The sequence below is a fragment of the Sminthopsis crassicaudata genome, chromosome 6, assembly GCF_048593235.1.
Source record: "Sminthopsis crassicaudata isolate SCR6 chromosome 6, ASM4859323v1, whole genome shotgun sequence".
Taxonomy (NCBI): Eukaryota; Metazoa; Chordata; class Mammalia; order Dasyuromorphia; family Dasyuridae; genus Sminthopsis; species Sminthopsis crassicaudata.
The window spans coordinates 202,839,800-202,865,040 of NC_133622.1; the positions used below are offsets into that span (position 1 = coordinate 202,839,800).

A 25,241-nucleotide genomic window follows, 5' to 3' on the forward strand; every position below is an offset into this window, starting at 1 on the left:
TTTTGTTTCATATAGTTCCTTTTTGTTTTGTTTTGTTTTTGATTCAGGCTTATAAATGTAACATAATTTGTTGCTAGAAACAACTTATGAGTAGCATTTCCTTTTCATAACCTGATAGAAATGGACACACAAATTTTGGGCCAAGTTTGTTCATTATCTGTAGATTTTTTCACATGATTTGAAGTAACAATACTTGATTAACTTGATTAAGACTCATAACTGGAAGCTAATGAACACATATTAGTCCTGATAGAGATGATTAAAATCGAGAATCTGATAACGTGATTTATAATCCAATTACATGTTGTGAACTTCATGTGTATATATATGTGTAAAATATTTTTATTACAAACTAGACAATCACCAATGGACATGAATTTTTCTACAAATAAAGACCAGAAAAGAGCACGTGGAACCATGAATCTTTTACATACAGCTTTAAAACAAACAAACAAATAAACAAAAAAAACCCAAAACTATTTAATAGAGTACTAGTATCACTGTTATGATGTTATGTATCCCCTTCTGTTGATTTCTGTGTTACTTCCAGTATTCCCAACCACCACCCAAAGCCCCAAACCCGATCCAACATATTTGTCTTGTATCAGGCCTTAAATAAATGTCTTGTTCTGTACTTATATAGTCTGTATATGCTTATATTGTAACAAAAGGTAAGTAAGCAGTTTTCATTGTTAGTCTTTTGGAATCTTGATTGATCATTGTTATGATCAAAATTTTTAAGTCTTTTGAAGTTTGCTTTCTTTTTTTTACAGTGTTATGGTCAGTTTTTCCTATATTTCTCAGAATCTATCCCTTTTCTCATTTTTAATGGCACAGTAGTGTTCTATTACATTCGTTTACTACAATTTGTTCAGCCTCTCCCCAGTTAATGAGAACCCATTTAGTTTCCAGGTCTTTGTTATAGCAAAAATGTGCAGTTATAATTTTGCATATTCCTTTTTTTGTTTGTTTCTTTAATCTCTTTGGTTATTATAGGCCTGGAAGTAGGGACTGGACAAGAGAGTAAGCACAGTTTAATGACTTTGGATATAGTTCCAAATTGCTTTCTAGACTATTTAGACTAATTCATAGCTCTGTCAACTGTGTACCTGGTTTATTTGTGGGGCTCTGTTTTGGCAGCTCTTTCTACAATTCTCATTTTATGTATTTATCATTTTTGTCATTCTGATTACTTGAATTGTTCAGAGTTGTATTTTTTTTTTCCTCTCGTATCAAATCATGATTCTAAATGTTAATCAAACACTAGAATCATTCAACAAATACTTAGTAAGCATGTACCAGGCATGGTTGGAGGCTTTGGAAAATTCCTGGTTGTGACTAAAGCTGATGGGAAACAATGCATGCCCCAGCTTAGGAGGACCATCCCTGCCACTGGAGCACAGGCTGTGGACATCTCATTTTCTAATTTGTTGTAAGACTAAGTCAGCATTGATACAGCATTTTCTTACCTAAAGTCCTGAGGTAGTATAACTGGTAGTTCCCCATTTTACAAATGAGGAAACTGAGATCAGAAAAATTAATGGACTTGACTCTAGTTGTAAACATACTAGGGCTTGAAAAGGGAAGCCACCACCTCTGTCTTTTTCTCTTCCTCAAGGATGAGAGTTGGGAGAGATCCTGTGGGATGATGCCTGAAGTGGTTGTAAGTCTCAAGACTGAAACTGAGTATCTGCCAAGAGGGAGGGAAGAGGAGGGAGTCAGAGAAGAGGGAAGATTTGGGAGATGGGAGAGCAAGGGAAGTGTGGAAGGAGGTGGATGAGACCTGGGCTCTTAGGCCAGTCACAACCTTTTGGAACTTCAGGCATCAATCTTATGGTCCTGTTGAAGGAGTGAAAGCCCCATTAAGACTGAAGTTGGGCAAAGGAGTGGCCAGCTGCCTGGTGCTGGCCCTGTAGTCAAGCAGACTCATCTTCCTGAGCTCAAGTCTGCCTTCATCTACTTTCTTACCCTAGGCAAACCGCCTACCCCATTGCCTCAGTTTCTTCACCTATAAAAGATGGAGGCAATGGCCAGTCACTCTAGTATCTTTGCCAAGAAAACCCCAAATGGAGTCACAGAGACTCAGATGGCACCAAACAGATTGAATTGGATTTCACTGGATATTTTAGTTAAATCTTAGCATATTAGAGTTGGGAGTAACCTTAAATATCACTTAACTTAAATGTTGAATGTTGGGAGACATTCAAGGTCTTGCTGGAGGAGGTCCTTACACACCTCTCTCTGAGTGGAATTTGAGCCTTGGGTTCTAGAATCATACCAGTTAGCTTTCCACTTGGTTTCTAAGGGCAGAAGGGGAGTTTTGGAAGCAGTTCAGTCTTCAAACAATTTTTAAATACGATAATATTTATTTAACATTTTACTCTATGAAATATTTAACCCCATTAAAATGTGACACGCTTAAACTGTTCTTTATGCTGAAGTTTTCACATTTTCTGAAAGCATTAGAATTTGATTGAGGCAGTCCTGTTTTCTTAACTAAAATTTAGGGAATTCCCATAGAAAAGTTGTGAAGCTGTAGTCTCTTTTGTTTATAGAAAAAAATTGGCAAAAAAAAAAAAAAGACAAAAGATAAATAAGAGTTGCTTATTTGAAATCTTGTTGCAGAGATTTGTTTTCAAATGCTTTGTGTTTAGTATGAGCTTTTATTTCACTAAGTTTTAACCAGCCAGGCAAACTTGAGGCATACATAGAGCATTTAAGAGGTTTTTATAAAATGTTTTCCTTTGGACATGAAGGGAAGAGATGAATTTGTTCTCATGTGGTTTTGTAGGGTGAGAGCAGATTTGGTTGTTTATGTGTTTCTCTCAGTTGCTTTCTGTTCAATGAATGCTTTCAATTTGCATCAGAATTTTGCAAAGGAGGAAATGGCAGAAAGTAAAATATAACCTCAAATGAGTTTTTAAATAAGTAGATGCTACGCCCAATTAAATAAATTAAAATATGCAATGTGGTGACCTTTAAGTTTCCTTACAAACATATGTCATGATGATTTCTCTGTCCTTCTTTGGAACTTGGAAAAGCTTCTTTAATCCTATTGCTGCCGCACTTGATGGTGCCATAATGTGGAGCTTTTGTATTAATTCTGAAGCAAATGATTGACCAAGTCCTTTTTTCTTCTCCAATTACCAGCTCCTTTTCCCTTGCTGGTAGCAATAATAATAATGATGGTGATATTTACAAAAAAACTTTTCCAACTATGTCTGCTTGGAGATGGACGGCAATGATGATAATTGCTAAGCACTTTACCTGAATCATCTCATTAGGTCCCCAAAGGCCTTCAAGGTAAAACCAGTTTTCCAAGGGAGAAAACGGAATGTTCATGAAGCATCAGAGTGGAGAATCTTAGCACTCTTTTCTAGCACTCTTCATTGTAAGTATCAGGAAACTGTGATTTGTAGTCTTAAATAGTTGCGTAGAGGGCACTGAGTTTTCACCGTGTGCAGCTGAGTAAAGTTACTTGAGTTAACTTACTCCCTTGGATACCAGTGGGGGGTAGATAGTTGTTTTTTGAAGAGGTTTTCTCCAAGTCATGGCATGTCTGGGATGATGACTGAAAACTTGTGCATAGTTTTAAACTTAAAAGATTGACTTGTCCAGTGGCCACAAACCTGGTAGAAAGGGCTGGGCCTGGGGCCAAGGCCCAAGAATCCTGGTCTGGTTTCAGAGTCCTGCCTTTTAAAAGAGGAGATTGCACTGAGATTCCAAACAAAAGGTATGCACTCTGCTTAGGAGTCGGACCAGACAGATAACCAAAGGAGAAACAGCTTTGCCTTTGAGGGAACATGAAACACCTAAGTGGCTACTTAATAATTTGTGGAGGGAGCCAACTACTCTCTGAGAATCGGGTGTGTTTTGGTGGAGAAGAGGAACTCCATCTAGGCTTGTGTTGGGAGGTTGTTAAGAGATTAGGATTTTCATTTGTCTCAGCTGCTGTTTATTTTTGTGCTTGCTCACCTTTCAAATATATGTATGGTATAACAAAGTATGAATGAGGAAAATGTGTTAATCTCTTTATCCATCCACATTGTATACAATTTCATTGCAATCTTGGTCTTTTACATTTTTTTGGTTTTAAAATCTCTCTTCTAAATTTGGGACCTCACTTGGTATGTAAATTATGGTTAGAGACCAGAACAGATTAGGACCCAAAAATGATCAAGGGAAAGCACCTCATTGGAAACCCCCATGACAATTAACCCCTCCCTGTAGTTCCCATTTGTATATTTCAATAATGTGGCTCATGCTAAAAGTAGTTCACAGTTTCCCTTGTAAATCCCTGTTTTGGTAAACAGGCAACCTGCCTATAAAGACAACTTGACTATGGGCAACATACTTAATTTAAACAAACGCTTTCTATTATCTTGATCACTGTAGAATGTTTTCTTGATTTTATAAGTCTTAGTTTGAGAAGTTTAGTTTTTATAAATTAACTGAGTATGCTATAATGTTCAATTTCATCAGATATTAGATATTAGACCATTTAGGCCATTCTCATCTGTTTTGTATGTGGAGCCAGGAAAGCCTGAGTTCAAATAGTCATTTCAGATGCCTCAAATACTAAAAAGCTCTGTGACCCAGGCAAGCCATTTATTCTCTCTGTTCATTTCTTTTTTATCTGTAAAGTGAAGGTAATAGCACTTATCTTGGAGAATTGTTGTGAAGATCAAATGATTCAACATGTGCAAAGCACTTATTGAAATATGTGCTGCTCCTGTTATTATTAGTTCTACTGTGTGGTGTGGATGGAAGGCCCTGTCCTTTAGTGTATATAGTCTTCTTGAATTGCTATTATCAGAAAAATTTATCCTCCTTTTGCCAATGTGCTCTCTAAACTTGAACTTAATTTAAGGCCAGTCTTCTACCAAGAGACAGTCCTTCAAGTACAGGAAGTACTTGATTTTTCAGCTTGCTGTAGCCAGACCCTTACTTTGTTAGTGTGCCATTTGAGAACCTCGGGCCACTTTGGTGTCATAATGGTAGGTTGGAGGAAGACTGGTAGAGGCTAGTCTCTCTTATAAGCTAATAAAATAAGCAAATGGGCTAGATGGTAATATTGGGTAAATGACTTCATTTGCGTTATAAGTGAAGAGTTATACAAAACTCCTGCTGTCAAGTTCCTTAACCTCCACTCTCCAAAGTTTGTGACATCGCAAGGATAAAGCAAGGAGCTATGAACAGTCCAGGAAGTAATAAATATCAGGAGAATTTAGATAACTCTGGAATAGGCTGTATTTAAAATAGAGCTTTGGACGCAAGAAATTTGTACGTGAGTGCACACATGGTTTTGAACCATGTGGGCTCAATATTAACCAGTTAAGACACTTATTAAAATGAGCTGATCTTGTCTGGGGGAACTGACCTTGTCTGGGGTGACACAACTCCAAATCTAGTGCTCTTTATAATATAATAATGCTCACACTATCCTGATCATCCTGTGATACTGTGATTCCCTAATTATCCTCCAGTCGGCCAGCACGACTGCTGCCAGGTAGGCTGTGGTGGTGCTTCTACGGGGGACCTGTTTAACTTAGGAAGTTCCACCTGTTCCTACCTATGCCTTCTTGGCTTAAGGCAGAGCCAGGAACCTGATTTTTCAAGAGAGTAAGCCTCTTTCTGCATGCAGATTTGGTACTTTGAATCAAAGGAACAAATTCACATTTACTAAACTGAAACAGTAAATTTTTTGGTTAAACTAAATTTTTCGTTTCTGGGTTATTTTGTTATATGTGTAAAATAAGTATGTGTTTATGTGTAGATAAAGGTATATGTATATATCTATATATAATTTAGTTGCATGTTTGCCTTTTTCTTTATGTGGCTTACAATTGATGTGGCAATTCATTTACTGTACAGTTAGATTTACTCATATAATGATAGCCTAGAATTGTGGATTGAAATGGTGCGAGCAAACCCTTAAAGACTTAGGACACAGATGCTTTTTAACTTGAGTCTTTAACCTACATTTTTGGGTGTTGGTTGAAATGAGTATGTGAATATTATGCCTTTGATGCTAAAGCATGTAGTTCTCTACTTAGGAAGCTTAAATTTATCCACTGACCCAATCTGCAGAGGGTAGGGATTGGTGGAAGGGAATTGTTTGTGTCCTAGAGGGCAGCGGGTATTCGAGAAATGACTGGGGGGAGATGGAGGGGAGTGGGGTGAGAAAACATGTTTTGTAGGCAGAAAATAGTTGTTGATCTGAGCAGTGCCATTCTGTTCTTAGGGACTATGAAAATTGGGTAAGTAATCCTCAGATAGGATCCTTAAAACTCATTGGAAGGAACAAATAGAGGCATGAATCCCTGAAATTGTTCTTCCCCTTCGAGTAAGTATGTAGCGATTTCTAGTTCTTATACACCATATTGCTACCTCCATCCTTTACCAAGGGTTGGCATCACATGGCATCACAGAAAGTGCTGTGTAAACCTTTAAGCATAATAAGGAACTGGATGCTCTGTGCTGGACACTCAGTTCTCCTGACTGTTGCTACCATCAGAATGTGGCCAGAAGAGTTGTGTGGTCAGTTCTAGCTCCTAAATTCTCTACCTCTTAGAGTGATAACTGCAGTTCATCTCAACATCTGTGAGGCAATTCAGAAGTTTTAGAACCATGTGAATCACAAAAGGTCAAGTCATATTTAATTGTTAATCATAGACAAATTATATTTAATAGAGCCTTAGCCTAAATCTCTGAAAATTGATTTTCCCCTCTAATAATTATTACCGTCACTCACTGAGATTTGTAAAAAAATTTCATTCATTTAGAGAACCAGTTGGGTTTGAGTGTAGGAGTTGATGCCAACGTTTGGCAAATGAAAAAAAAAATTTACGTTTTAAACTACAGTAAAACTTTACTTGAGAAAATATAAAATAGCTCCTAGCCCATATGAAAACTGAGTTGGATTTGCTTGGTAGTTTATAGCTGCCTGATGAGTAGATCTGAGATCAAGCTTCAGTTATTGTGTGGTCTTAGAAGTCATACCATCCCCAGTTTCCTCTTCTGTAGAATGGGGATGATAAGTAGCATTTATAGGAGTGCCCGTATGCATAAAAATAAGTGAATATTTATAAATTGCTTTGCAAAACTTGTGCTAAAACTTTGCAAAAAGTGCTTAAAGAAATATAGCTGTCATCACTCATCATCATCATTATCTCATTTGAACTTATAATAACTCCACGAAGTAGAATTAACTATTATTCCCTTAGAGATCAAGTGGCTTGCAAAGATTAGAGAAAAAAGATTAGAGTTTGAATTTCTCTATTCCTGACTCTTGAGTCCAGAACTCTGTGCTATACCATACTGTCTCACTGTGAATTGTATGTGTCTGCCTGCATTTATGTATTTGATCACAGAATCATTTTAATCACAGACTTGGAAATTTGGAGATTGTCTGATCCAACTCATCCTGAAAGTGTCAATCTTCTTTTCAATGTCCCTCACAAATTGTCATGGAAATGAATAGAACATTCCATTATTCAACTATGTTTGATACCAAGAAATAAGATGTATACCTACTAATTAAACCTAATCAGAAAAGTAGGATTGTACAAATATATTCCAGTTAGCCTCTGCATTTTAAAAAAGAATGTATTTGGAATTGAGGATGAGAAGTGTTCCTGTATGGTGAAAGAGTGTTTGAGTTCTTATATTATAAATGTACCTTATTTTTTTTTTTTTTAAGTTTGGGTAGTTTTCTGAAAAAAGTTTCCTTAAGACTAAAAGGAAGACTTTTTTAGAGACCATACATGCAGTGATGGAAATTTCTTCCATTATGAATATGTGAATGTCATTTTGAAATTTGGAGATTTAAATGTAAAATAGTTCTTGTTTCCCTATATTTGTGTTCCCTTTCCTCCTTTTTTTTAATCTTGCTCTTTCCTTCCAAGACTAGAATAAGATTAAGTGGCATGTAATATATCAATTGATTGCAAAAAAAAAAAAAGTGCAAAGAAACAGTTTTTCTCATCTCGGCCCAACCACGTTGTTGTGTCAGTATTTATTACCTCAGCAAGGAGAAGCCTTTGAAGTCAGGTGTTCTGACTCTTTAGTTCTCTTTGGAATACTAGCCAGATTTCAGAAAGTGATAAACTTGGGTGATGCTACTATATTGGCTAATACAAGGAATTTATTGATAGGGTTTTCTTTCTAATCATTAGTAAGTGTGGCATTACGATTTTAAGAACACACTAGGAACTCGAAAAAAAATTTTTTTGATAATGACATTCTTAGCTTTTGTAGCTAGTGCTTTTGATAAAGACTTCATTTCTAAAAGTGATTTAAATTTATAAGAATACAAGTCATTCCCTAATTGATTAATGGACATATGTTATGAATAGACAGTTTTCAGATGAAAAAAATCAAAGCCATTTCTAGTCATATGAAAAAATGCTCTAAATTACTATTGTTTAAAGAAATGTAAATTAAGACAACTCTGGGTATCACTTCACACCTCTCATTGGCTAAGATGACAGGAAAAGATAATGATAAGTATTGGAGGGGATGTGGGAACACTGGGACACTGATCTTTGTGTGGGTGGAGTTGTGAAATGATCCAACCATTTTCAAGAGCCATTTCATGGGGGGAGGGGGAGGCTAGGCCCAAAGGGCTTTAAGCTGTGCATACCTTTGATCCAGCTGTGATTCTACTGGATCTGTATTACAAAGAGATCATAAAGGAGAGAAAGGGACTCACATGTGCAAAAAATGTTTGTGGCAGCCCTCTTGTAGTGTCAAGAAACTAGAATCTAGATGCCCATCAGTTGAAGAATGGCTGAATAAGTTATGGTATGTGAATGTGTGGAATATTATTATTGTTCTATATAAACAATCAGCAGGGTGATTTCAGAGAGACCTGGAGAGACTTACATGAACTAAGTGAAGTGAGGAAAACCAAGAGATCATCATACACAGTAACAGTTAGAATATGTGATGAGCAACTGTCATGGATGTAACTCTAAGCAATGCGGTGATTCAAAACAGTTCCAGTAGAGGGAGTTGTGGAGACTAAATGTAGATTGAAGCAAAAATATTGATGATCCTTTTTTTTGTTTACTTGCTTTTTCTTTCTCATGTTTTTTTTTTTCCCTTTTTTGATCTCCTTTTCTTGCACAACTTGACATAATTATGTTTAAGATGGTTGCACATATTTAATCTATTAGATTGCTTGCTGTCTTGGGGAAGGAGAAGAATTTGGAATAGTGTTAGAAAAATGAATGTTGAAAACTATCTTTTCATGTATCCGGGGAAAATGTCTAAAACTAAACTTGGATAGTTGTGATGGAAGGTTTTTATTTTCCTTTTTTTACCTCCTTCCTTGATTCTCTAGTTTAACACATCTATTCATGCTCCTTTTTTCTATGAAATGTCCTCCATCCTCTTTTAAAAACTTTGCTGCTTGTCTCAAAAAGTAATAGGATGGGGGGCAGCTAGGTGGCGCTGTGGATAGAGCACCAGCCCTGAATTCAGGAGGACCCGAGTTCAAATCTGGTCTCAAGACACTTAACACTTCCTAGCTGTGTGACCCTGGGCAAGTCACTTAACCCCAGCCTCGGGGGGGGGTGGGGTTGGGGGGGAAGTAGGATGCAGATCTCTTTGAGAGCAGGGACTGATTCATATATTAGTCTCATATTCCTTAGGATAGTACCTTTCATGTGGTAGATTGTAAGAGATATTAAAATGTTGGCTATCACTGTCTTAGAGAATGTGATTGCAAGGGGCTTTGGAGGGGATTTAATCCAATCTGCATCCGAACTTTTCTTTTGTGAATGAGTTCTCTGGTAACATTTGTTAACTTCGTACATGATTCAAGGGATTGTGAAGCTTCTTGGGTATCTTCAATGGAAGGAAATCCATTCATGAAAAGGGGATTGGATTGGGTAATTATTCAAAAGTAAAAATGTCAGAGAGGACAAAACATAGATGATCCCTCACATGCTTCTATTTCATCCTTATTGTTAAGATGAAAGTGTGACCATACAAAATGAATAGCATAATGACAGTAAATTATTAGCTTTTCTTTGAATACTCTAAATATTTTCTGTAAAATTTTAACCTAATTTGTTTTGTATACCTCAAATAGATCCTCTTCATGTTTCAGCTTAATGATTAATACTATTTGGGAAAAGAGGCAGAAAAATGTAGGTTCTAGTTAGGTTTTCTTAATTAAAAGATAAATGCTCATTCAAACTTTTGGATTATAGTTGTATTACACATAATAGTTGTAATCTTTCACATGCAATGTGTGGGCTTTTTGGTTTTTCTCCCTCCCCCCCCTTTTTTTTTTAAGTAGAAAACCACAAAATTATTAGATGGAGATGGGCAAATAACATTACCCCTTTAACAAAAGAATCAAATATGGTTAACTGTGAAATTAATGACACTTGCTTTGGAGTCGTATTCTGGTAAATTAATTCTGGTTAATTGAATCCCTAAGACCCACCTTGTTTGGACTGTTAAAACTTTCTAGCATGTTTTGCTCTTTTTTTGGGGGGGGCGGAAATGCAGAATATTGTAGTAAATCTCTGCCTAGGTTTTGGAGCGCCTCTATCATTATGAATATCATTGATTATACAATAAAAGCCCCCTTGATGCTTCATCTTGTATTGGAGCTAACTCTGGGTCCTCAAGGTCTGTGCCAATTTTTTGTGCAGGCTTTACCAGTTCCTACCAGCCTTAGAAACTTGACACCTACCTGCATTTGTTTCCTTTGGGTCAGTTTAGCCAAATTTGAGGGGGGCAAGTCGGTGGTGCAGTTGGTAAAGTAGACTTGCAGTCAGGAAGACTCATTTTTCCAGATTTCAGATCTTGTCTCACACAAATAGCTGAGTGACCGTGGGCATGTCAATAGATCCTGTTTGCCTTAGTTCTTCATTTGTAAAATGAGCAGGAGGAGAAAATGGCAAATCACTCCAGAATCTTTGCAAAGAAAACACTAAGAGGTCACAGAGTTGGACACAACTGAAAAACCCCTGAATGACAATAGCCAAGTTTAAGAAAATGTATCATTAATTTTTTTACAGGATGATGAAGTTCTACCCATCAGACTGTTAGTCTCTGTTAGATTCTCTGCAACAGTGAAAGAGTACTCCCCCCATTAAATATGATCAGAAATCTTTTGAGGTGTTATTCAGAACTATGGGTTTGAGACCTTAGGTTAGACTTTAAGACATAATCCTGAGAGCTGATTTTTTTTTTCTTTCATTTTAAGATAGATTATAGTCTTGGTGTGGTGGGAGCAGTATCATAATTTTTTCCCCAACGCAACTTAAACTAGTTTTTCATTAAGAGATGTTGAGACATTTCTTCAAGATTTGGTTGGCTTTGAGTAGTACCATGAGTTCAGGCTATTGATATCAACTCATGGCCTGGCCCAAAGCATCCACAAGGACCTGGAGGGACTCTCTGAAGGTTATCTAGGAGCTTCATTCAGCTGAGGTTCAAAATGCTTTTTTCTTCTTTATAGACATCTGCTATGACTAAGTAAATCTCCTTTTATTTTCTGAAAAACATACAAGTGTCTCATTTTGATCCATTATTGAACCTAAAGTATTAGATCACTAACCAGGGTTTGGCTTTAGCCCAGAATATCTAGATTGTATTTTTATTTTACCTTTTTCTCCTTGGGATGTACAGATATCAACTATGGCCAAAGAGTTTTTCTAAGACTGGCTTCTTCTTACAAGGTTATTATTTATATCTCGGTTTCAAATGAGTATTTTTAAACATTATAAAAATTTTTCTTTGACAGTATATAAAGATGGAATATATTGTAAATAGGAAGATACTTATTCTTTAACTTAACTGACTGAAAATATTACCTCTTGGCATCCTGGTCACCTTTCAGTGCACAATCAGACTTTGTAAAGATACCTGATAGAAGTGGAGGAGATCTTTTCTGCCTTCTGTGGCAGATATAGCATGTAGTGAGTGTTTTTCTAAATGCTGGAGGAGAGCAGGGGGATGGCCTGGAGGAGGAGGCAAATCCAAATCTCCCAGGTCTCCTGATTGTTTCTAAGCATTTGGGCTGGACTGTGGGGAAAGTAAAGATTTCTTTTTATAGTTAGACAGGCTCCATAAAGGGAGCGAACTTCCTAGGTAGTGTTTTCTATGTGGTAATCTCTTCCTGGCATTCTTTAGATATTTACTTTTCTGTATCTCAAGAGAAATCAATTTATTAATTGGAGAAAACACATCATGATTCTCATAGGAATATAGCCATCAACAAAACTAGACACATGTCGCTTCTATTGCATATTGCCTATTTGTTCAAAGAAATGGATTAAGTTTTGGTGAGAAAAACGGTTGGTACTTGTTATAAAGCTTAAAAATAGATATGTAAGTTGAATGTGTACGTTGACTTTGAGACTACTGGACTAGTATAATTTGCCAAAGCAGAGGTTATTTCTTGACTCCCGATCCCATATCTCTTATTGCCTTTATTATTTAATGTTGTGATCTAAGCCATTTAGAGATGAAATGATATCAGTCTGTTATTATAGTCTTAACTTCTTGTATTCATTTTAAATAGGGCAGTTTTTAGTTTGTGAAGGAGAATGATTCATTTGTATTGAAGAATTACATGTATTCAAGCACAATTGCTCTAGATGTTTAATGTGACAGATTTTAAACTTAAAAATAGGATAAAAATGAGTCATACTTTAATTGAAAATTGGGAAGTATAAATATTCATTAGTTTCCAAGTTGCCCAGATTTTATTTATGCAGCTCATAATATCTCTGTGTTTTATAGGTGGATGAAAAAATTTAGGGTACTGTTATTAATTAAGCCAGTCAGAAAGTAAGAAAAATGATCATGGATCAATGTTTTTTGATTGGTACTCAGTTATACAGCTGTGGGATGATTGTTTATCTTCCTTGTTGCTGTTTAAACCTTTGCTTTATTTCTTTTAAGCTTTTTACTGTGGTGGGGTGGAAAGAGGATGACAGGAGCTGGGAAAAGAATATAAACCAGTTTTACTTCTTGTGGTTTGAATAAAGTTTTGAAAATTTGAATTAAAATTTTTTCTGTTGCTCCTTTTTTTCTCTATGCACAAATAGATTATAATGAAGTAGAGAATTAATGATCTTTAGCTTGGGAATAATCATCCTTTTTAAAGACCTTGCTCAGATGCCACCTATTTCATGAAAATTTATGTAATTTCTCTCCCACTCCCCGAAGTTGGAAATATTTCCTTAGGCCTCAGCATAGCATAGCACTTTATATCTATTAAGCTATATACTCTTCCTCCATTAATGATTGTTGTATAATTATTATCATTGGGATCTTAATAGACTTAAGTGACTTTGGACAAATTTCACTTCTAGGGGGTGTGCTTAGTTACTTGTTTAACTATAAAATGACGGGGCTGGACTATATCTCTGATTTCTGTAGTTAAAATAATAAGTACTTTCTTAATCATTTTCTACTGCATTATTAATGTCTTATATTACTGTTGTCCCTGGGGCCCAAGCTATGAGATGAGTTACAATAGTGATGAATTCTTCCTCAGTAGGGAAATAAATAAGACCTCATTCAACTGGTACTGGCCCCAAGGCCCCTCATACTAGCTTCATACCACTAGTACTATACAGTTCAGTGTCTTTTTTTTTTTTAATGGAGGAATAGGTGCCTATCTCTAGCAAGATCACAGACTTTTGGAACAAAAAGTAAATTTGTAAATTGAATAAATTGAAAGGTGCCTGTGTTAATACTTTGCTTTATTGATTGGATTTGTTCCTAGTCAGTACTTCATAAGTGACTGTGCTTAATAAGTAACTTTGTAAAATTAGGTTTTTATGGGTAGGATTAGGTGGTTATTGAGGTCTCTTTGAAATTTCATACTTGTGAAAAGCATTTCTTGTCCCCAAAGTCTTAGGATAGTTTAAACTTATTAAACCTGCATTAAGATTTTTGGGACATCCTAGATGTCAGCATATTAAATTGGTTTCAAATATAGTACCTCAGGTGCATAGTCAGTCTAGCTTAAATTGTGCAGGATTCATGAGACACAAGTTGTCGTCAGATGTGTCCCAAATAGAGTACAGCTGCCTGCATCCCTTTGTCAGAACAGAAGAGAGATTAATTCAAAAAGAAGGAAAGTCTTTTAGGCCTTGCCTTTCATTATTTTTTGTGTATGACCAAAAAAAAAAAAAAAAAATTCTCCAAAGGCATAGCTCAAGGAACTCCACAAATCTGTTAGAATGTGGAACCTCAAGAATCTTAGTTTGACTAGCAAACATTTGATATGAAATTGTAGGGAACAAAGGGTCTCTGTGACCTGACAGCTGCTTTTCAAAAGTGACATAAGGGAGAGGCTAACTCTAGTTCCTGCACAGCTGCCAGGAGAGGAATTTGCTGTGATGATTTCTGGGGGAGTGGATAGTCTTCTAGCATACTCTTAATTTAAATATTTCCTGGAATCATAGAAGATAAAGAGTTAGAAGGGGGGATCATTTTATTTATCTCCTCTTCTATCTCTCCTCCACTACCCTTTTTACAAATGAAGAAAGACTTGGGATTTATCCAGAATCACATAGCCAGTATAAGAGTAAAATACAGTCCCTGGTTTTATTATTATGCTATTTGTGATGCTGTGAGAGGGATATAAAGACAAGCAAGAGTCTCAACTCTTAGAGATCCTAGTCTTGTAAATAGACTTTTATTCCCATTTTATAGATGATGAAACTGATACTCAGGTGGAGTATGAAGTGATTTGACTTGTCCAGGGCTATGTTGCTATTAAGTCGCAGAAAAGACTTAAGCTAGTCCTTTTTTTAGGTCACCATGCAGTATGAGCTAGGCTGGTATGTAGCCAGTATGATTGAATGCTTAGAATTTTACCATTTATTTAGATAGGGAAGTTTTGTATCTATAGGATGTTGAATCTAGAGCTGGCTTGTGACCTCCATGTCGTGCATTTCAGCTTCTCATTTTAGAGTTGAGGAAATTTGAGATTCCAGGAGTTAAGTGACAAGGACACTGTAAAAAGACATGCCAAATGAGGAGCTAGAAGGAGAAGTTTATTACTTCAGGTCACTTTGGACAAGGAAACTTCCCAAAGAGGCTATAATTTGGGCTGGACCTTGGAGGGTGAGGAGAATCGGGTTATCTAAAAGTAAAAGAGAAGTAGAGAGCATTTCGAGAGAGAATCTCCTATAGACAGAGGTGTTCAAGGTCACCTGGGGATTGGGAATGGAGAGACCATTGTGGGTGGAGCAGACTGTTTCTACCAAAGGAGAGAAGTAATAAGAGTAATTATAGTTGTAAGTAATTGGGACCAAAGTGTTCAAGGTCCTGAGAAGGCCTTAGTAGCATAGTTCCCTGGATTGGGGGTCAGGAATTTGGGAGGCCCAGCACGCTTACCAATTAGTAGGGTGATCTTGGGGCCCATCATTGGAGCTGTGTTCCTCACTTTCCTTTCTAGATTAGGCTGTAAAGCTGTGCCTTCTGAGGCTTTTTCTGCATCACTTGAGCAGGTGAATGCAAGAACTGCAGCATTCTAGGAGGAACATGGCAGTGTGGACTGCCACACTGAGGAGACCACTTAGGCTATTACAGTGGCCCAAGTGTGGATCAGTAAAGCTCTGGTTTAAGATAGTGAAAATAGGAATTAAGGAAGGCATTTGAAAATTTTTTTGAAAGAATGTGATTTGCACATTGTGCTAAATGTTCAATTGGATTAAGTCAATAGGATTTAGGCCCTGAGTTTGGGGAATAAGAAATCATATGAATTAGCTTTCAAGGTGACAGGGAGAATTGGATAATTGAAATTAGGAAGCTGAGAAGCAAGAGTCACTTGGAAGGGAAGATATTGCATTTTGATTTAGTCATTGATTTGAGACAGTTTAGTTCACATGAATGGAAACGGGCACTAGAGAGTAGGAAATTATCCAGGCTAGCCTGATCATAGTCTGTGTGGAAAGAACACTGTCCAAATCTAGGTACTCTTATTTTCATTTGAACTGGGCCTAGGATCTCATTGGAGTAGAGAACTCCTGGGGAAGAAAAGCCCTCTTCTTGGTGCAGGTCACTTGCTGCACAGTTTTTCATCTTCTGGATTGTCTAGAGGCACTGTGAGGGGCCCAGTCCCATGGTGAGCATCTGGCAAGGACAGAATTCAAACCAGGCTGATTCTGAATGCTGGTCTGGTTCCTGATTTGCAGGGACTACATTTAGAAAGTATATATTGACAGATACATACAGAAGATGATTGGATGGGGAAGGGGACTGGAGACATTGTTCTTTGAAGATCAGAATAAAGCACTGTTTGTTTAAGCTTGGAGAAGATGAGATTTGAGCAAGATGTGGTTGCTTAAGTATTTGAATTCTCTGTTACATAAAGAGAAATTAAATGGATTCTGCTTGGCTTTGATGGGTCAGAGATTTAAGAGCAATAGATGAAAGTTATTAGGAGCCAAATTTAATAAGTATAAAGCACAAACAATTTCCCTACAATTTTGTGCTTTCCAAGAATACAGTGGACAACCTCTGAAGGTAACTATAAAGTGATTCCTGGTACCAGCCTTTTTAGAGTCCTTGTAAGGGTAAAATGAGATTCCTTAGGCTTGGAAAACTTCAAATTATCAAATTAAATGACCACTTTGTTATTGTTATGATGACTTTCCTTATTTCTGGAGTTCTCTTAGTGAAGGTCGGATGACCACTTCTTTGGGATGCCTTCAGAGGTCTCTTGAATGACTGATGCTCTGTGATGTGATATATAAGGGTGCTGCAAATGGTAATCTATTGACCTTGTGGAATAGCCTTGTAGAAGTCTACAAGTTCCCCAGCTTAATGAGAATTTGGACAGGTTTGCATACCTTTATTGCTGTGGCCCTACCCTCTGGTTCCTGTCTGTGGACTGAACTCTTATGAGCAGACTAAAAACAGCCTTTTTAAGAGCAAAGAAATAACCAACATTTTTAGTTAATCATTTGTCTGCCTCAGACTTTTAAAAAATAATGAACCACATCAGGAGATTGGAAGCACTTATAAGACATTCCTAGTTGTATGTGCCATCTGAATCTGCTGAGTTGATCTGTGCTCTTGCCAGTTTGTTTGTTTGTTGATTGCTGGATCTATGATTTCATTGATATAGAGAACTCAGATTGGCCCCTCTTCAATATCTCTGAGTCTTAGAGAACTGAGAAAACATAGACACTGAGAAGTTAAATGATTTGTCTCAAGTCACAGCCACAGATGTTTGAGATGCAACCCGATCCCACCAAGCACCCCTTAACACTTTATTTGGCCCCATCTCAGTCATTTTGAAGCTCCTTAATGCTCTTGTTCACCTGTGCTTCACTGAATGCTGATGAATGACTAGAGCATCTGCCCAGCAATTTTTTCACAGTTCCTCTTGGTGTGTATTTTTTGTATGATTGGAATTTAGCAAAGAGATTGGTTATGGGTTCTGCTAATGCTCTCAGAAAGATATAGTAGTATGCCAATACCCCCCTTTTGGGGGGGGGGAGTAGCATAAATTGGAAAATGGTATGGTGAACCAGCCGGCCTCTGAGTTCCCATAACCTTGGTTTTTGGGTTTTGAAGGTGAGGTGGGAGATCCGTGGGTTATTTTCCCCTAAGGGCTACTAAAATTAAAAAAACAAAATGATCAGAACATGACAGTTCATAAGCAATTCTGTCATCCAATTTGTCCAATGCTGGATTGGAAACTTCTTTCTGAAAATGGAAGATTCCTTATTCTAATTATATGCCCTAGAGGACTTAGTTTCCCTACCTATTGAGTAATCTTGAAGTCCCTTTCCTCTCTAATATTCTGATAGCAGCTCAGGGATCATTTTTATTATCATAGCTTTTTATTTACAAGATATATGCATGGGTAATTTTTCAGTACTGACCCTTGCAAAACCTTCTGTTCCAACTTTTCCCTTTCTTCCCCCCACACCCTCCCCTACATGGCAGGTAGACCCATACATGTTAAGTATGTTAAAGTATATAATATATGTATACATGTCCATACAGTTATTTTGCTGCACAAGAAAAATCAGATTTAGAAATAAAGTAAAAATAACCTGAGAAAGAAATCAAAAATGCAAGTGGACAAAAACAGAAGGAGTGGAAATGCTATGTTGTGGTTCATACTTATTTCTGAGGGATAATTACTATGGATTTATTAGTAAGACTGAATTAGTGAATCATTTTGATGGCAGAAGTTGTTAAATAACCATTATTGGGATTTCTGTGCTTAGTTATGTATTTTCTAGATGGTCAGATTTGATTTAAATTATACAGGAGGCCTGGGAAACATTTTGTTAGACTAAGAAATGATTCTAGGGAGCAAGGTTATCTGCCCTGAAAGTGAGTTTGTTGGGGTAGGTGACGGGATTCAGGGTTGAAGAAAGATCATGGCCTTCTTCCCTTTTTTTGGTTTTCCAGCGTCACAAACCAGAGTTCTTCCCAGGGAGGTTTTTCCTTTAACATTTGTAATCGAGCTCAGAAAGTGGAATTCAGACAGGGGATCTCACCTTTTTTATATCTTGGACTTACCTGGCAGTCCATAAACAAATGAAATGAAATATATAAGAATGTGAAGAAAATAAATGAAATAAGAGGATGAGGAAAACCAATTATATTGCAAGTTCGCAGACCCCTGTGAGCATCTTTTCCCTTTTCTCCCCACTCATTGCCATGGCTCTTCACTTGGTAAAGGGGAAAGAGGTTGGAAGTGCTGACTCCCCTTCATTACCAGGTCCCAGAGCCTAGCCTGCCTCAAGTGGCTACATGACTTTTGAGAGAAGGTCTTTTCATCTTTACCTCCTTAATTCAACCCTAGTTGAATCGCTACTAGACCATAGGAGGATGTGGTCATTTCGCCACCTTGTGGCTGTGTTTGGATACTGCACCTGCCCTCCCACTGGGCCAGAGAAGCTACTCAGTGGCTCTTTTGAATGCCCAGGAAGGCCAAAGGACGGACTACCGACTTCTTCCCCTTGGCAGCACTGTTCTGGGCTGGTGGGGCTCTGAAGGGACTTCTCTGGTCAACCCCTGACTCGGCGGGCTGACCTCCACTTTTAGAAATGTCTGGATAGAGCCAGAAAGCTTCCTGGGGCAGATTCACTAAAGGGAACTAAATCCTCTCTGCTCCCATAACCCCTCTGGCCTTAACCCTGAGCTCATCCTTTAGGATCTGAGCATCTCGGGGCTCAAATGAGCATGAGGAAATTGAGGTCTGAAGAGCAGAAAGATCTGGGGTTAGAAGCAGGCCCACCCGTTCCAACCAGGGCCTCTCAGTTTTCAATTTCCCTTTTGTATGAAGTAGATGGCAAAGGGCACTGGCTGTCAGAGCGTTGCCCTGTCCGGAGAGCAGGAAGCGGCTGTTTTCCTCCTTTCCCTGCTCTTGGGGAGCAGCACCAGCCACAGCCTCTCTGAGCTCTTCGAGGCCCTGCGACCTTTTTATACTGTGCTCAACTATTCATTTAGCCTTTGGGGAAAAGTTTTTCCTGGCAAAATTTTGAGGAACTTCCGCTCATCATAGTATTAGCAAGAGGCCAAACTGGTACCAGAAATTGGGTGTGCTTATGGTTCTCCCTAACTTTTGGGAACTTAATTATTCTCATTTGGAAAATGGGGGTAATAAGATATCACAGATGGAACACAGTTTTGAGTTTACTTATTTAATTGTGTACCATATCATTAATTTTATATATGTCTGTACACATACTTTAGAGACTGCTCATGGCTTCAAGGAAGAAAAAAAAAATCACCACTAGGTAGTTAACCTTCTTGTGATCAGCCATGGCCCACCAATACTGTCTGTGGAGTTTTCTTGGCAAAGATACTGAACGGATTTAAGGCAAACAGGTTAAGTGACTTGACCAGTCTTGAGTCTAGACACATCCTTCCTCACTCCAGGCCCAATGCTCAGCCCACTGTGCCACGTCGTCTCCAAGGTGTGATGTGTAAGCTAACCTAAAGTTAACTAAGCCGGTGCTTGGGATGCGACAAGATATTAGTGTCAAGCCCACTTCTCTGACATCTTTCTAGATTGTGGTAGCACCTGGCAAACTGGTATAACCTTAGAAAACTCCTCTCTTTCCTACTTGGATGAGGTATGTCAGAGGGTGCAATATGTTTGAGTGTATCTCAGGGTATGTATATACCATTGTATTACAGCAGGCACATCCAAGTACCAATTTCACGGCTCCATGAACAGTGTGTCAGTGTGCCTGTTTTCCTCTAGCCCCTCCATTTCCCTTTTTTGTTTGCTTTGCTGATTCCTAGGTGTGAGGGGGAAAATCAGAGTTAGATTATTTTGCCCTTCTCTAATTATAAGTGGTTTGAACTTTTAAAATATGGCTTGATTGTAGAGGGCTGGAACTTTGGAGAAGTATACTTGAAACAAGGATACTTAAAACAAGGTGTTAACTCAGTGGAATTGATGGTTCTTTAGTATACAAATAATTAATACTTAGCATTATGATGTAATGGTTCTCTAGTTCACATATACTAGGGTGTTGTAATGATGTAATCATACCAAGGTATTTAAGGGCCAAGAGGACTGGAAATGAGACATTCTATCTTTGACCACCCTCTTGGTGGCTCTCCTGCCTCCTGCACTAAGATCAAGACTGGGTCAGACTGTGACAGAAACAGACTGTAAAAGAGACAGACTGTGAAAGAGACAATAAAGACTAGACTCTATTCCTGACTATCCTTGATCACTTGGAATTCTGTCTTAACCTGTTTAGAAGATTCAGAGTTCAGAAAGGACCTTAGAGATCATCTAGATGTTTCTCACCCATTTTACTGATGAGGAACCTGAGGGTTCTAAAAAGGAAGTTTTGCTCTAGATCATATTTACAAAGCATATTGTTCTCAGGAAAATCCAGCCACCTGCTTCTTATCTCCCAGTGCTTTCCAGCTGTGGGGGAACTTAATTCAAGACTATTGTCTTAACTCATGTATATTGGGGATCAGGAAAAGTTACCCACATTATTTTTACCTACCGTCAAAGAACTAACCTAGCAAGAGGAGAAAGATGTCATTTACATAAAGTACTTATCAGTTATGATGGAATTGTGTAACAGAATACTAATTGTGAATGTTATTGAGCGTGACAAATTACCTTAGTTTAGAGTTCTTTCCCCTGTATGCTCTAGGCTCATACATTGCTATTTGTTGCCCTTATCTTTAACACTATTGTCTCACTTGTGGTTTTCATCCCTTCTCCATGAGTTTGCCCTTTCATATACTAACTTCTCCCAAAGTTGCGGGAATATCAAGTAGTCCTGTTTGGCTAGAAGGAGGAAAGAATAAAAGGTGGGAAAAGAAGGTTGAAGTTAGATTGTGGGGGACCCTAAAAGTCAGGCTGAAGAGTTTTGTCTTTTATCCTACTGTTCATTGGGAACCACTGAAAGGAAGAACGAAGTAGTCAGATGTGTTTTAGAAATATGAATTTGACACTTATATGGAGGGTGAATGGGTGAAGAGAAAGAATGGAAGGAAGGGTGAAAATGAATAGATAACAGTCATGGGGAGAGTCAGGATGGGCAAACATAAAATGTGATGAAAAGAGGTTCAAACTGTTGACTGGGAGAAAGTGGAAGAGAGCTTTGAACAGTAATAGGGAAGGGGGGGCAGATTTGAAGAGAAGGGTGATGATTTAGGTTTTGAATTTGTTTACCTTGAGATATTTTTAGAATGGGGTGTGTGTGTGTACACAGAATGAGCACCCAGCTTGAGTAGACATGTTGCTTTGCAAATTGAATGAGGTGATAATCGTTCTCCCAAAAAGAAAAAGATAGAAAAATCTCCTTTTCATAGGAATAGGAAACAGATGGAATTTCTGACACTAGGATGTTGAACAGAGGCTGATAAATAAAATTGTAATGTGATATATATATATATATAAAACAAATTCTAAAACTTTTTTTTTTAACAGTCCTATTTTGTCACCGATTATGATCCAACAATTGAAGATTCATATACTAAACAGTGTGTGATAGATGATAGAGCAGCACGGCTTGATAGTAAGTAATTTTATTTCAATTTTCATTTCTTTAAAACATATAAAAGCGTCTCTCTACTATAGCCTCTCTCTTTCTCTGTTTCTCTCTGTATCTGTCTCTCACTCACTCTAAACTCTAGGATGATCTACCAAACTAGAAAGGTTTGAAAGACCTTGGCAGCAGACTAGGTGTCTTTTGACTGAGAGCCATCTTAACTAAATTCAGAGAGACTCAGCCACCATGGCATGCAGACCATTTATTAAAACATAGAAGGATTGTGATCCATTTTTGTGGTATTCTTTTTTTTTTTTTTTTGCTGAGGCAGTTGGGGTTAAGTGACCTACCCAGGGTCACACAGCTAGGAAATGTTAAGGGTCTGAGATCAGATTTGAACTCGGGTCCTCCTGACTTCAGGGCTGGTGCGCTATCCATTGCACCAACTAGCTACCCTGTGGTATTCTTGAAGTACTGAATTGTCATAGTCAGATTAAGGAATCAGTTACAGAGAGGAAAGGGATCTCAGATATGCAACTCCTACACAGATCATGAATATGACCATCTACCTTGTGGTGTTTTACCTCGTCATCTATCTAATTTATGCTTGAAAATGGGAAACTAAGTATCTCTTAAGCTAATGAATATGTTTCTTCTTTGGGCCATTCTAATTGTTAATAAGTTAAACTGAAATATGTCTTTATTGGATTAAGAAAAACAAGTCTACTTCACATACATGACAACCTCAGAATACAAGACGGCCACCATTCTCTATCCCTACTTGCTCTGCTACTCCCTCCTCAGTCTTAACCAGCTTCAACATCATGAGCACTGTCTGAAATGTAATATACTCCTCAGACATAACATAATTGTACTACTGATTCAAGATTATAGAAAACTCTGTCATTAAAGGAAGGTTTTTCCCCCTGTGGGCAATGGAATGCATGATTATAACTTTAAATTCAACCTTAAAAGATGAAATAAGCTCTATATGACAAGAATATTCATTTTATATGTTATAGTGGATTAGACTTTCCTATTCTCAGGATGTACTGGACCGTACTTTTGTGACTTAGTAAATTTTGTCAGACCTATTTAAATAGAAACATGTCCTGGTTTAGTGAAAAAGATAGATGAGAGAGGAAAAAAAGATAGAAGACTTGTGGTGACATCTTGACACCTTCCTCTTTAGATTGTGAGCTCCTTGAGGCTGGGCACTATCTTCTGAAATACTTTATATCCCCAGGGCCTTGTACAATTTCTGGGACATAGAAGGCATTTAATAAATGCTGATTGAATAACTACAGTATTTACCAGCTTGATGACCTTGAATATGTGGTCTCTTCTTTGGGCCTCTATCTTTTCACCTGTAAAATGCTGAACCATTTAATCCAGAGTTGGGAAGAAAACACTTTATAAACCTCTAATCATTGTTTTACTATTTCTATTGCTATGTTCTTAATTGCAATTCTTTAGAAAACCTGAACTATGTTCCTTTATTCACTTGTAATTTTTGGTTTTGTCCAAAATTCAAGAAATCTGGATTTCATCATTATTGCTACTCCTTCCACTGACAGATTCTAACCCCTCAGTCAGATGATGATGATGATCAACAACAACGACAAAATCCAATCAAACAAAAGCTGAAACACTTCCCCCCACTCTCCCAAAACAAAACAAAAACAAACCCTAACAAACCAACCAACAGAAAATACAGCACCACAGATATCTGAAACCCAGATAACACATCAGGTCTGTCCCTGGACCTTTCCTGAAAGCTCTTCTGCCAGAGGTTTCTCTATACTGATGATGCAAGGAGGCACCAGAAGAGGCCTTAATGGAGAATCTATATTAGAAGTTCCATGCAGTTTAGAATTCTCTAGGGAATTTGCTAGTATCCATTTATTCCATCAGAGCATGATTTCAGATTTACTTAATTTCAGTTGCTCTACTTGTTAGTTTATTTTTTCCCCCATGGAAATTGATACTAAATGTTCAGTAGGAACCTGACAATATGTTTCACATTTCTGAAACTGCATATAGCATTAGCACATATTTATTTGTCTTGATCTTTTGGGACCAGAATATTGAGAAAGATAGAATGGGATTCTAAAATAATCATTGGTAGTATTTTTTTCCAGGCCTTTGCCTGAAGATCAGGGGTGTGCTAGAGCCATTTTGCTGTTTTATTTATTTAATATTTTCCCCCAGTTACATTTAAAGCAAAAAAAAATTTTTTTCCTTTGCTTTGAAAACTGTGGAGTTTTTTTTTTTTTCCCCTGAAAAGAGAGTTTCTATGAATATTTTTGGTACATATAGGTCATTCTCCTCCAATCCCCCAATCTCTTTTGGTACTCATGTCTAGTAGTGGCATTGTTAGGCCAAAGTATATGCATGATTTATAGTTCTTTGGGTACAGGTCATATATTTTATCAAACAGGGCTTAGGTGGTTTTTTTTTTGTTTTTGTTTTTGTTTTTTTATTTGTCTCATTTCCCTCCATGTTTGAGAAATGAGAAACAATTACTGTTGCTAACTGTATTTCCCACTATTTATTCTCTTCTGTCATCCAGTCCCTCCTCAAAAGTATTTTGGTAGTGACCACTCCCTCCCTCAGTATACCCTCACTTTTCCTATTTCCTTCATGTTTTCTTGCAATGTAATATAGATTTCTATACCCTTATTGAGTATGTATGTTATTTCCCCCTTAAGGCTCACTTACTTACCCTCTCTTCCTCCTCTTTCTCTCTATTTTAAGAGCTTTTTCTTGCCTCTCTTTTTATGGCAGATAATTTACACCATTCCCTTTTCCCTTTCCCCTTCTCCCAGTGTATTCCTCTTTTACCACTTAATTCCATCATTTTTAAAAGATATTATTCCTTCATATTCAACTGTTACCTGTGCCTTCTGTCTATATATACTCCTTCTAACTGCTATAAAACTAAGAAAGTTCTAATGAGCTACATATTGTACTCTTATGAAGAAATGTAAACAAATAAACCTTAAGTTCCTTGTGATATCACTTTCCTTATGCTTTTTAGGTCTTGATTTACGGTTTTGTTGATTGTCTAAATGCAAGTAACAAACAAAATGATACTAATGCAGATTAAATCTAAAAACATGCTGTGTCTTTTTGGAAAGCTGGTTGTTCAGTACTTAAGCAGCATACCACTGATGAAGATACTCTTAATTTGGGGAAGTTCTGCTAATTATAATACCTTTTTAATTAGGAAGTCTTTGGAAGAGCTGGGGGAAAGGC

At 37.4% G+C, this 25,241-nt stretch overlaps 1 protein-coding gene across 1 annotated transcript in view; it reads left to right on the forward strand.

Annotated features, from left to right (window-relative positions):
- RRAS2 (RAS related 2) overlaps positions 1–25,241 on the forward strand; it is a 72,409-nt gene that overhangs the window by 39,467 nt on the left and 7,701 nt on the right. Inside the window, exon 2 of the mRNA XM_074273748.1 lies at positions 21,923–22,010. Within this exon, the coding sequence (XP_074129849.1) occupies positions 21,923–22,010 (88 nt within the window). The remainder of the gene's footprint in view (positions 1–21,922; positions 22,011–25,241) is intronic.